General features: G+C 42.7%; 1 protein-coding gene across 2 annotated transcripts; it reads right to left on the reverse strand.

Moving 5' to 3' along the window:
- Positions 1–4,662: 4,662 nt before the first annotated feature.
- Positions 4,663–12,857, reverse strand: bmf1 (BCL2 modifying factor 1). Of its 2 annotated transcripts, none has more exons than XM_075448132.1 (4): positions 12,691–12,857; positions 10,630–10,826; positions 9,813–9,985; positions 4,663–5,355 (listed from the first exon to the last, which is right to left on the reverse strand). In XM_075448132.1, exons 2-4 carry the CDS (start codon positions 10,799–10,801, stop codon positions 5,239–5,241), a joined length of 462 nt encoding a protein of 153 aa, XP_075304247.1. In that variant the 5' UTR covers positions 10,802–10,826; positions 12,691–12,857; the 3' UTR covers positions 4,663–5,238. The 2 variants fall into 2 exon arrangements, with proteins under 2 accessions (XP_075304247.1, XP_075304246.1); XM_075448131.1 differs by having other exon boundaries at positions 9,813–10,015.
- Positions 12,858–13,494: the final 637 nt, after the last annotated feature.

Consider the following 13,494-nt stretch of genomic DNA (forward strand, 5'->3'; position numbering starts at 1 on the left):
GCTTCTTTCAGGTTCATTCTTGATATAATATCTCAAAAAAGAGCAAGTATGTCCTTCTACAGAAATGGCATTTTAGACACTTGTGTAAGTGACACAGAGAATTTGCTCCCCTTTAGGCCCGAAGTTCCTTCACTTAAAGCATCTAAGACACAGGATTAGATTCAACAGTTGTGCGCGCAAGTCATCCGTGACTGGGATAGGAGTTGTTCTGTTTCAACCACATCCTGTGACACTCATTGTGTGCATGTGTTTGTTTCAGGGGGCCACAGACAAGGGAGTTCTTTTGCTGTAAGCAGCCAAACAGGTGAGTCAGGTATCAGTGAAGCATGAAACTGTACCTGGCATGTATAACAATAAAAGTGCCACGCGTCAGCCCTGGGGGAGAAGACTGTACGACGTCTGCTCTGTTGAAACAAGAGCACAAAACCCTCTGCCATTCGTTTCTCTAGCACACAGGACTTTGTCTTGGAGTGATAGAAAAAAAATGTCGTCCTTAAAAATGAATACAAAGTCTTGAAACATTGTACAAAGAATGCCCTTTTGCATGCCACACTGACCAGTAACACACACTAAACTCTAATATTTACATGTGTCAGGAGTAATCAATCGTTCCCATGTCCTCGGGGCACTGAAGCTGCAGTGTAACTAATCTCAGGCTCAATAGGATGGGCCTCCACATTTTAGGATGTGGCAGTCACTCCTCCTATTTGCTGTATATACTGGTTTATTCAGCTGACATACAACACATGACTGCGTGTATATGTGAGTGTTATGTGCAGCTCAGAGGGCAGTTATTAATGTTTTGGAAGTGCCACTGTTTCCATCAAATTAATGACCAAATGGCAGGAAGGATATGAAGAGTACAGTCCCTGCCAAGCCCCTGACCAACTTCAAATGCCTGGCTTGCTTCAGACACTTGGATAATCCTTCAGTGGCTTACTTTCACACAAGAGAACTCCTTCAAATTAAAGTGAGGGCTCAAAGGAGGGAATTATTTTTTTTCTTCTGTAGCTTTTAAGGGGCAGATATACTGAAATCTGGTGGAGGTTAAGAGACAACAGCTGTTTTTGTCTGCTTAAAAAGAGTTTAAGTGCTGTTGCTGTCATTGTATGTGGCCGTGTAAAACCAGCTGTACGGCAGTATTTCATCATGATCGAGCAAAAAAAAAAAAAAGCCAGACTCAATTCAACAACTTCAATAAATTTTTTATTGAAAAAAAGTACCAGTAAACAACAAGAAATCCAGAAAAAGATTTGTAGAGCAAAGCTCTGTATGTACAGCATATTGCACTACATAACAAATTGTCATTACTTCCATATGATATCAACAAACCAAAAAAATATATATATAAACACAAAAATGAGTGCACAGTAGAGTCTCGAAAACACACAGTCAATGTTTACAAAAATGCTACATTTTCGCTGGGTCTCATTTCTTGGTATACAGAGAGTGTGTGATAATCAAGACTTCATTGAAACTGAGCAGTTAAAGGCATATTCCAGGGTTTTTAAAAACAAATGTACACTTTACCTGTCCTGTAAAGAAGGGCAAGCATTTCATAGCTACAAGATCATGAGTCAAATTAATCAAACCATTCATTATTTTGGTTGACCTGTTTTTTTCTTCTTTTTTTTGTAGACATGATGGTAAGATGTGCAAGGAATGTTGCGATTTCATTTTCGTTTTTAAAAAAAAAAGATCTAAATCTCATTGGACTTCCAAATGATCCCACTTGTATTAAAATTACTTTACAAGCATGAACTGTCCTTATAAAAGCAGACCCTTTCTCTTAAGAAAATACAATTAAAAAAGTTAAGAAAGACCATGAAGAAAAAACAGAAATTTAAAAAAATTCAATTCAAAACCTTCTTCCTGCCCAAAGAAAAAAAAAAAACGGAACACAACAACAACTTCAGTTTTATATAAAGTGGACTACAAAATTCAAGACACTGATGGTTTCCATAAAATACATGTCCCACTCTTGGGACTCTCTGCACTCACGTAAGTGATGCGTGCAGTTTGGGAACCTCACACTAAGAAAAATTATAAAGGGCACCACGGTGGCTTGTTTCCCTTTCCAATAAATCAACAGGCCATCATACCTGAGCCTACTTGGTCAATGCACAGATATATACGGCTGACACATGGCAAGATTAGCCCAAGAGAACAATCCAGAGTATATACTATACATTAACACGCAACAGATAAGAGACCTATGGGATTTACAAAAACAAAGTACTTTCCAGTGCATACTGATTTCAACACATTGATTAAGAATAAAAGGCTGAAAACAAAGTAATGTCCTCTGATTTGTGGAGAATGCAAGGGCGACCTTATTTGATCTGTTTCTCAGTTCACCCAATGTCATGCGCATCATTAGAGATGGGTGGGTTGATGAATGAAAAGGGATAAGTTATATCCTTTTGAAAGGCAAAAACCACAGTGAAACTACTGCATTTCTGGAACCATATATTGTGAATCTGGTGAATTGGATGGTGGAAGATAATGAAAAAGGTCTGAACTAGTTGGGCCCATCCCTGGAATATCATGACCTCCTAAAGTGAAATATTTCACCCCAAATCTAATTTCTTTCCATGAGTATCATACATTCACTCATGTGGGCTTGAAAGGTGGAGAGCAGATTTCGTTTTTTCAGAAAGAGCAGCAGCTGGAGTCATCATGAATTCATGTTGGCAACAATATTTGCTGTGGCAGAAGCAGAGGATTTGTGCAGAATGTGCAGATAGCAGTCAAACTTGCCACCACTGAAATTAACAGTAATATAAATTCAAACTGCTGGTCTTTTACAGCCTAAGAGATATCCTAAAGCAAATGTCGGGCACAATGACGGGCAACTTGCTCTGTTCAGACTCAAAAATCAAACCATGTCCAAGACCAAAACAGACAAATGAAAATAAGAAGTGATTGCACACACAAGTGTATACAGTAGAAATGGGTAAATATAACAAAAAATAAATTAAAAAAAAGGAAAAAAATAAATTACAAAGAAAATGAACCGATGAATAAAATCCATGTAATGAAGGGGCAGCACAAAGAGGAAGTCAAGAGTCAGTGGTGAGACGGGGGGCTACAGGGACTGGCTCAGCGTTCAGAATCCGCAGGAAACTATTACCACAACCACACTCAGTGCACCTCACACGCCTCTGACTTCATACACAGTAACCCCCGTCACCACCACAGTCAGCAAGCCAGCCTCCGACTCCCCTGTTAAACTGTACCATTATGTGAATGCTGAGAAATTGGCCGAGAAGAATTGCTAAATGAAATGAAAATAACGGAAAACACTGAAATTTGTCTAACCGTGTAACAGATTCTCAAGGTTACCAGTAGCCCACAAAGTCTGTCCCTGAGACATCTTGAGAGAAAATGAAAGAAAAACCCCCATTATGCAGTGATAAACTTGACACATTGGAAGGAGCAAGTAATTACAGACCCCTGATATGTACTGCTCCTTGGGTCCAAAGCCTGGGTTCAGCAAAGAAAACAAAACATAACAAACAGCATCTTCAACAGTGTCTTTAAACTTATTCATATTTCAACAATAATTACAGTCTTTTTTAAAACTTTTGTTTCATTTCAGAGACTGCTTGTCTGCTGAGCCAGAGGTGGTTATGTTAACTAAAATGTCCCAAATCTGAATCTGAGCACCAAAGACAATATAAGATAACCCAGCAGAATATCAGATGATGTAAAACCCCACAAAGGTATCCTGAGAGGAGGAGATTCTGTTTCACAGATTGGTTACGCCATATTGTTAGGTGTTCAGAACTGGCGTGCTGTGAAAAGCGAACCACAAAACGTTTCAGCTGAGGCACACGGCTCCAACTCTAACACAACCTAAGCTTGAAACCCCGGTAACTGAAATTTCCAGAACATATATCCAATCCAGGATCCAGACTGGGCTCAGTCAGGCCTCAACACTGATTATTTGTCTTGGACATGTGATTGCATACATCTGAAATGTGGTGGCAAGGAAACAAGTTATAACTGAAAACCTTCATACATGACAGAGGTTAGCTTGGTAGCAATATGAACTCTTGAAGGGTGGAAGTCTAGTGCAAAAACAGTGGATCCACAGCTCCACTTCAAGGGCATGGAGGTCTGAAAACAATCATGAAAAGAACACATCTAAAACAATGGAAACTCTTGTATCAAATATTGGGAACAGGGCCAAAAGGAAAAACTGAACATCTTGAGAAATTAAACTAAAAACATAATAATGGTAAACTTAGCTACGTTTTATTGTAAGGGGGGGGGGGGCTATTGTGCCAGGTGTGCAATAGCTTTTATATGCCTGTAAATGTCAGCACCCCATGATTTTAATATAAATATCTGTTCAGCCATTTTTTTTTACTACACCTCTGGCAGTCCCTAAGCTAGTTTAACCAGACAGTGATGTTTAGTACTGTTAACTCCACCCCGATACTTCAAAAGGTCCCAAATGTTTGATAATGTTGCACATGACTAAAGGCAGGAACATCTCAAACATCTGCATATTAAAAGATGTTTTAATAACACTCAACAGTGGGCCAACTTTTCATGTGCAGAAACTTGACCTTGTTCCCAATATTGTGATACATACTGAGGGATCAAACCTAATAAAAGAAAAAGAAAAAGGAAATGGGGGGGGGGGGGGGGGGGGGGGGGGTACAGAAAGCAAATGAAAAAAAAAAACATAGGAAAATATAAATGTTCCATTGAGGTGAGGTGCAAAATGATTTGTTCTAAGAAGTTGCCTCTTTGGAAGTTAGTAAATCAACTTGAATGGTCACCTGGGAGGCTTCAGAAAAGAAACTGTCACACCACATTTCCTTTCATTTCCTAACCATCTCATCTTGCCTGTCAAAAATACTCAATACTCCTTCTGGCAGAAGACACTGAATAAGGCATTCCCAGGGTCTGTGGAGGTCATTTAAGATGGATACATGTTGAAGTGCAAAACATTTACCAAGAACAATGTACTCTACAAAACTACTACACCACACGTATGCCAAAATATGAACATTGTCCTTTAGAGGAATCTTGGAGTATCATGGCATCTTCTTGGAAAGAAAAAACACACAACATTGTATTAAAGTTGGTTGTCTCCGTCCTGCGGTGACCTTATTGTCTCCTTTTTTTTCTTCCCCCAAAACAGACCCGTGTTAGATTTGACAGTGTCATTAGGAGTCCAGGAGTCCAGAGATGTAGAGAAGGGGTGTAAGGGGAAGATGTCCCTCACCTCTGTCCTGCACCACGTCCTCCAGCAATGAGACCCCTATCAAACAGAAGGCTGAGTAGCGCTGTGGCCAGGCGCCACCACAACGGCCCCTGGTTCCTTTGGTTTCGATGATACTGAAACAACAAATAAAGTAAAAAGATAAGTCAGTTAGATCACTCCACAGAAACTCAAACTCAAAATGCAGAGCCAAAAAAAAAAAGTCCTTTGTTTTGGTTTTCACTGTAAGGTCTAGTTTATGTTGACTGTGATGTGTGCTGATTGACAGGAGGCACAGTGAAAAGGCTCGACTGAGAGGACAGAACCAGACCCCAGGATGTCGCTGATATTTTCACAACAGTCTGCTTTTATCCCCAACAACAGGCCTCCATCTCTGTGCAGGATCCCTATGCAGGCTGGGCTTCCCAATAGACATTCCAAGTCATAAACACATTCATCATACAGTCACACTTTTTTATAATCTTTCTGGCAGAAACCAGCAGCCAACAGCTGAGGAGGAGACTCTCTCAGGTTCGCGAGCCAATTGGATTCCACGCGATTAGAGGGATAATGCTATCTCAGCCATTGAGAACCTGAGATAAGATAATTGCTCCAAATGGGATTAGGGGGCTCTTGATGAGAGGCAGGGAGTCTCTGGAAAACACATATCTGCATGAGAGAGCTACAGTAGTCCAGCAGCTCATCTGCAGACAAAAGGCAGACTCCATCATGCCTGATAATGTTGTGACTATATTCAGCCCATCACGCAGGTACTGAAGACAACTATTTCCATAAAGATGCCTGAAAGTCTACAAACATGCCTTGGCAACAATGTTTTATAAGAGCCAAAAATTCACAGGCAGAGATTAGATTTGTCATATTTACATAGCACCCAAACCTTGACCTAGTTAACAGCCAGCAACTGTCACTGTGATAAGCCTCTGGGTTTCCATACTCTTATCAATTTGTGGTGAACATTGCATGGTGTTGCATAAGCCTTACCGGGTTCCAGCCAGCGAGAGTATATCTTACTTTCCACTGGCTTACCATTACTTCTGCTTAAAAGATAAAAAAAACTAAAAAACAACAAAAGATGAGGGAAGTTATGAGTTCTGTGTTCACACCATTTCTAAATCTTGCTCGAGGATATTTTAACAAGGGCATAGAAATAGAAAAATATATCTACCTCGTATGAAAAATAGACAATATTTCTATGCAGCTCAGGGTGGATGAGATCACCACTTGCTCACAGAGCCTTGCAAGGGTTAACTTGGTAAACACAGCCTCGCCTGAAGTGTTTTCAATTTAAAATTAAATCATACTAGACCACATTTGGTTACCCAAAGGAGACAAAATTACTTCATAAGGGAAGTTATATTCATATTTTATGTCAGTGTGTAATATTTAATGATGCTCAGAGTTTGAACATTTAATAGCAAAGGCTGCTGGGGTAATAAATGAGTCAGCTGAGAGATCTATGCTACAAAGTTTGTGTGTTTACTCGGTTACAATTAATCTTTATAGTCAGAAACAGAATGTTCCCGCTTTCAGTTCTATCCCTTTACACGCGATATTCGGATCAACAAAGAGAGAAAAAGAGCAAGAGTGACAAGAGGTGTGCACAGGCCTGTCACAACTTACTCATGAGTCACACCACCAACTGTCAAAATGAGACTGTCTCTAAATTTAGCTCGAGATAGAGCGGCAGAGTCTAGCCAGATTCTCTGTGTCGTCACTCTGACACTAGCCTGATGTGCGTTATCAGTGTCCAGTGCAGGCTGTCTGTCATGCCAGCTGCTCAGAAGCTCTGGCTTATCGCTTGGGTAAACAGGCCAGGCTCTATAGCAAGAAACTCTGGATTAGTCATATCAGCAGAAGGGCCAAAAAAATAAAATATACAACCAAGTAACTGTGGTATTAAAAGAATAGACAATAGTACATGTTGATATCCCTGTCTACACGAATCACCACAGAATTATGAATGAAAAGGAAAAATCTTTTGTTTTTATTTCTCCTCCCCCTTTTGTCTACAAGTGCAGAAAGGAGAGAGTGCCGTGCCCTTGCTGGAACAGCGCAGAGATAAAACCACAAACACACACAGACACACACACACTCAGCCGCACACACAGCCACAGGAGATATTCAACCCTGCTTTCAACACCTCCTATCGAAAGCACCGGGAGTCGTCTCTCTTAAAAAAAACATGGGGATGAAACCTAACTCTGCTCCTTGCCCTGCACAGGCTGGAGCAGTCTTCCTGCCATTGTGACTGTCATTACTGCTGAGTCTCAAATGGCGGGCCAGCTAATGTCAACCATCCTCTGGGGACCTCAGAGCCTCCTCCAGGCCCCTCTGACTGAGGAGCAATTTATCTGTCAGCATCCACCAGTACTCCTTTGCTACCTAATCCCTCCTTTTGCCAGGGGCCACGGGCTCCCATGGAGAACACTTGCAGCCACATTGCTCAAAAATCCATCAATATGATGGCAGTCAAAGGCACTTGGATTGCTCAGGGACAAGTGTCTGCAACACATAATTTGCCTAATAAATTGGCTGCTGTCACGAGTGACAGGAATGAGAATGAGCAAACAGTTGCGACCAAAAATCGAGTGAGAGTTTTTGTACTGACAGCCAGAGCTTATGATAGTGAGAAGTGAGAGACAGCAAAAAGCAGAAAAACAAGTATGGGTGCATTCATGCATGATCATGAACACAATACAATGAAGTGCACAACCGGAGTCAGAAATAGTCATTACAAAGGCTGCAGTAGAATCATGCATTCAAAACCGCATATCATTGTTTGAGTTGTAAAAACATGGCCCTGTAACAGTCAGCCACAACCTCACTCAACACACTCGTCACACACAAACGGAGACATAGTGGAAAAAATAGGGTCTCTCTGCAAATCAAAATTGCAAACCGTCTCCTCCTGATGTGGGCAAAAAAATATTCTCTTAATCAGTCATCTGTGTCATGATATGTATCTACCCAGGATGTGACTTCACAGGGCCGTTTTCACTCTGACTGTCCTCACTGTTGTTTACTCAACCAGCAAAAGGGAGCACAAGCCACTTCCTCATCCCCTGACCCGGGCCAGCCTGCGTTGTGCGTCAGTACATCCCGGTCGCGCACACACATCACAGCAACCCTCCTGTCTGACTGTCTGGTTGTCTGTGTGCGTCCGCCAGTGTCACAATACATGAGTCATGCTTAGATGCAGGGGTATAAATAACATCTGCTAGATAAGCGCATGAGAAAATAAAACTGTCTTGCACTTTATGGTATGAGGTTAAAGAATGAGTGCACGGAGGAACCTATTTCCCTGAAGTTTTAAGATAACTGAAAATGGTTGTTACTTGATCATTTAAGGTTCAGTCTCCAAAACTTCCACCCCCTCCCCTATACATTATAATGGATTTCACCAACTTATTCACAAGGCCTGTGGCTCTTATCTGAGTGTCTCCTGCGGCCGCTCCCTGCTGAGTGAAGGGGGCTGACTGGAGGCTCCCTGGAACTACAGCTGTTCCCCTCTGGGCTCACGTGCTGAGCTTCGGGTTACAACATGTTTACCTACTCCTGCCACTTCTGCTTTTTCATGTACGCGTAAGTATGTGTTCAAATGTGTGAGACTAAATATGTGTGTTAGACTGTTAACCTTGTGTGCAACAAAAGACTTGCACTCACAGAAAATCTCCCTGTCGTCAATGTATATATTTCGAAGCCAAAGATTTAAATGATAGTGTGTCACGGTAGGAGCAGCACACCAGCCCTAAGGACACAGTCACGCTGACCACAGCATGTTGTTTGAGACCAGGCATCCTCCATGCCACTTGTCTCCACAGCACACTGAGGAAACAGGAGAAAAGAGAGAGAAATAAACAGGAAGAGGAGGCAGGGGAAGGGCCTGGGGTTAGTGGGTGGCTGGGGGAAGGGCTGTCCTGAATGTGCAGTGTCTTTGGCTTGAGGGAAAGTAGTTGGGGGTTTGGAGGACGGGGGGGTTGAGACGCTGCACATGAGGGGGGGGGGGGGGGGGGGGGGGGGTGGGGGTGCGTTTGAGACGTTTGGCTAAAGTTCTGCATGTGCACAGCCTCTCCAAAACAAACACGGAGCAAACACAGTAAAAGAGAGCAAACTTTTGACCCTCCATTAATCTCTGTCAAATCAACATGAGATCCAAATATTGAAAAGTGTGTAGATAGTGTTGCTAATGTGCAGACTTTTTCCTGCTGGGTTGGAAGGGCAACCCGACCAAAGCAAACAGTATAACCCCTGGAATGATGGCAGCAAACTCGTGTGTTATCTACTGTGTGGCACAATACTAAACTCAGTGGAAGTGAACAAAAAAAAGATAAGGCTGATCAAACTTCAGTTGCAACTAATGTGGTTTTAGTGGGACTTTTTTCTCATATGTTTGTCAGTGGTAATAGTGAATGTGACTTGTACAAGACTTGGCCTCACTGCAGGGAACTCATGCTCTAACTATATAGCACATAGCTAAGGTATCATAGTTAAGTTGTTCTCGTTTACTGCCATCAAACGCCAAGAAATCTGTCCTGAATTTGTGCAGACAGCAGGGTGCATCTTTCCTCCTCACCAGCTGAAGGTGTTCCCGGTGAAACTGGTCTCCTATCAGCTGGAGTTTCTGTCCAATGCAAGCCTCCACGCTGCGCGCCACAGGCTGCTGCTGGGGCAGCCGCTCCATCCCGTTTTGCTCCTCTTCACTCTCTTGTTGCCTCGCTTCAATATCCCCAACAAGCTCAAAGCGTGCTGGGAAGTGCAATCGAAAACCTGCGTTACCTGTAGAGTGTCAAGGCTGATACTTATTATCTTGTACACAGCGTGTGTTCAATAAAATAATCTAAACACAGCAATGACACCTGAAAGGCTTGTTTTTTTTTACTACAGGTGCAAATATCTGCCAAACACTCATGGATGCACTGCTTGGTTCTAACCACAACTTTCCCATCTGCTGTGCTATGTCACATAATATTTTTCTAAGACACTTACACAAAACAAACTCACACGACTCAGATTTTGAGATCAGTAAGTTGTTAAGGAGCTACTCTGGAATGATTACTTGTATATGGCGCCACTGCAACTTTACTGTCAGTGATAACCAGCTCTCTGAAGAGTTGTTGCACAGGTGAGCACTGCTGTCACATCTTTTTAGTCACGATGCCAGTCTGGCGCCTTTTGTATAGCAAAGCAGCTGGGTACACTGCACGCTGACCATAAAAAAACAAGTGTGATGACGACTATCAGGCGCCAAGGGTGAGATCAGTGCGGCAACACTGTTTCACATTTCTCACAGTCTCACGTTATGATTCGGTTTTATAACATCGTTTATTATCACACACACAAGGCAACGTTGCCTTTTCTCTGTTGAAAATGTGCCATGTCATCAGCCTCACCGTAGAAGAGTGGTCTGGGCTCCTCTGCGACCCCACAGGGCAGCATGCCGTTGGTTGATACCAGGGCAGGACCAGGTGTTTGTGTGCCCCGGTCTTCACACTTTATCTCCCTGAATGTTGTGCGCCAGCAGTGGGGATCTGGCTCAAACACATCATCCTCCTCATCGTCCATACGGGGGCACTACACGATGAGCAGCCTTGAAAGTGAGAAGATAGATTCAGAAATGGCACGGCTAATCCTAGATATAGAACATTTGTCTTAAAGTGAGACTATAAATCTAAGGCATTCCAGTTTCCTTCACTAATGATGGTAACTTTGGACAAATCCACATTGGATACGATGAGATGATCTCAGACACATTCATTACTCGTTCATTCCTACCAAAGCAATCATCATTATGGACGACCTGTCTGGCCTCTAATGAGTACTCTCAAATCAATAAAACCACATTGGATGAGTTGGGGAGGAGAAAATGAGCGAACACTGGCTGCATTTGTGGCAAAGAGCTCAGTGCTGATTTAAACAAATGGCTCTTCTCAACTCAGTGATGAAACCACACAATTCACTGCAGTTAGGCAACTCAGCTGAACCACAGTTACATAAAAGTTTGTTTAGCTGACAAGGTAACAGAAAAAGGATGGTCTTTGTTGTCTTGGCTTCCTAATGAATTATTCTATGAGTAGTTTCACTAAGATTTGGGAATTTGCACGACAAATCATTGCAAGTATCAGATCTCAGTCTTTATATAAATATGTGAAATGTAAACATATTACAGTGACATAACAAACCCATCAATCAAACCTTATCACGGTGTGGCAATAATGCACTGCACTCAACCTTACACTGAGTCTCACACTGGGTCAAGGAGTTATCAAAATATAGGTGAAATTCAAGTTGCCTCACTAGCAAAACCCCAAGTCACCACTGAGTTGTAATACAGGGTTACACTGCTACCACACTTCCAAATTAGGGTCCACAGCAAAAGGGTAATGACAGTCCTTGAGGAAAATCCTAGGCCACTCTCCCTACTCTGGTCTGTCAGCCTGCCAGCTCCCCAAGAAGAACTTTTTTTTTCATTTCCTCATCAAAAGCAGATTGTCCTGTCTGTCTGTAGCACGAGCAGACCTCACCGTGTAGTGTGCGCGCGTAATGCTTTGTTTGGACAAACACGGGGAAATAACACGGGCTCAGAGAGGGGAAAAAAAAGGAAGAAAGAAAGAAAAGAGTCAAGATACGCTGGGTTACTTTGCTCCGGTGACCGGGCGGTGAGCTGTGTGTTTGTGTCAGGCAGTGGCTCCCCCTGCTGCAGACAAAAAAGCCCAACATGGGCAGGACGGGAGAAGACGGGCTGGTGGTTGCGGCTGCGGCGGTGAGGAAGCTCTGTTATTGACACAGTTTCTATCCAACGGCACCGACACAGCCTCACATCACACCATTTTAACTTTATGCAACATGGAACACATCAAGACCTTACATGACACACAGTCTCCTCGCGCTCAACGCGGTGCCACAGTCTCACTGCATTCGTTAAATTAATGAAAACACCTCGTAATTATCAGAGAAGCGCGTTCCGACCCTAAATAGGGTTAAAGAAATGTTGAATTAGACGGCGACATGCGTTTGGAGTGTTGTAAAAGAGGAGAAAACGCGAAAGTAGAAAGGACACAAGGTGAAGAATGCGTAATTACACGCTTAAAGGCGTTTGTTGTTCTTTGGTTTGGAGAAAACTGCAGCCAAAACGTTCGGAAAACACGAGCCGCGGCAGTTTAAAGTTCATTCACGCGCGGAGCCGTGTGAGCCGGGAAAGCCGGTTTAATTCAAATCTCTGCCACATGAATGACAGGCTGAGTTCAGCTAAACTCCTTTTAAAGTTGGACTGCTCTGACGTTTCTGTGCAAACAACAAGAGTCGACACACACATTCGGTGCGTGTTTTCCAACAACAACAGCGGCACGCTGCCTGTTGCCTCTTCCTCCGTCCGGGCACGTTACATGATGACCAGCTGGCGGAAAGCGAAGGCTGAATGAGAACATTTTTAAAAGTGTCTCTTATCGTCTTACCTCGAATGCGTGCCTTTGTTTTTGAATGTCTGTTTTTGCAACCAGAAATAGAAAAAGAAAAAAAAGTGACAACGAGCTCAATATCCTGCCAAGTCAAGCGAGTTTAGTCCTTTTCGCGTCCACGACTACTTCCATTCTGTGAGGAAAAGCGCGACGAGCCGATTTCATTTCGCCGACGTCAGCTTCATACTGACTCCGCCAGGGGCGGGGTGTAGAAAATTAGTAAATAGAGGGTGATTTACATTTGGGTGCTACAACCAATGGCTGATTTTGTTTATATCCCGCCTTCTTTGTCGCGTATTCAGACACGTGGACGGGAAATTCCCCGGAGCACGAGACAGCTTTCACACTACTACTGTGCTCATGTGGACAGAAGCCTGTGAACTGCTGTCATGTGGAGGGTTTCTTTAGCCGTGCCTATGTCGCCATGCTTTATGTTGACAGATATACTTGAATTGCGCCCATGTTAATGTACAATTCAAAAGTTACTTTATTAATGAAATCTTTGTATGTTTGTGTAACAGCAACAAGGTGTATCCCGTATTCTTTCTTTCTGTAGCAGGTGACAATTCAAACTCATTTCTCTGATGATCTCTCTATGTCTCCGTCTATCTTTCTACATGCAGTCACGTGAAAAACAGGGAGTATCATCCTTTAACTCTAAAGCACAAGTGTCGGGACATAATAAAAATCCAAAAGACATGGTTCCAGAAGTCCTGTTGTTAGTTCAGAAGCTGTTTTGCAAACATGAGTTGTGTTGCCTTGTTTTTATTTTTTTTTCCAGAAATAGGCTTTCTTCTGGCA

Source organism: Odontesthes bonariensis, chromosome 17, assembly GCF_027942865.1.
Source record: "Odontesthes bonariensis isolate fOdoBon6 chromosome 17, fOdoBon6.hap1, whole genome shotgun sequence".
In the NCBI taxonomy this organism is placed as follows: domain Eukaryota; kingdom Metazoa; phylum Chordata; class Actinopteri; order Atheriniformes; family Atherinopsidae; genus Odontesthes; species Odontesthes bonariensis.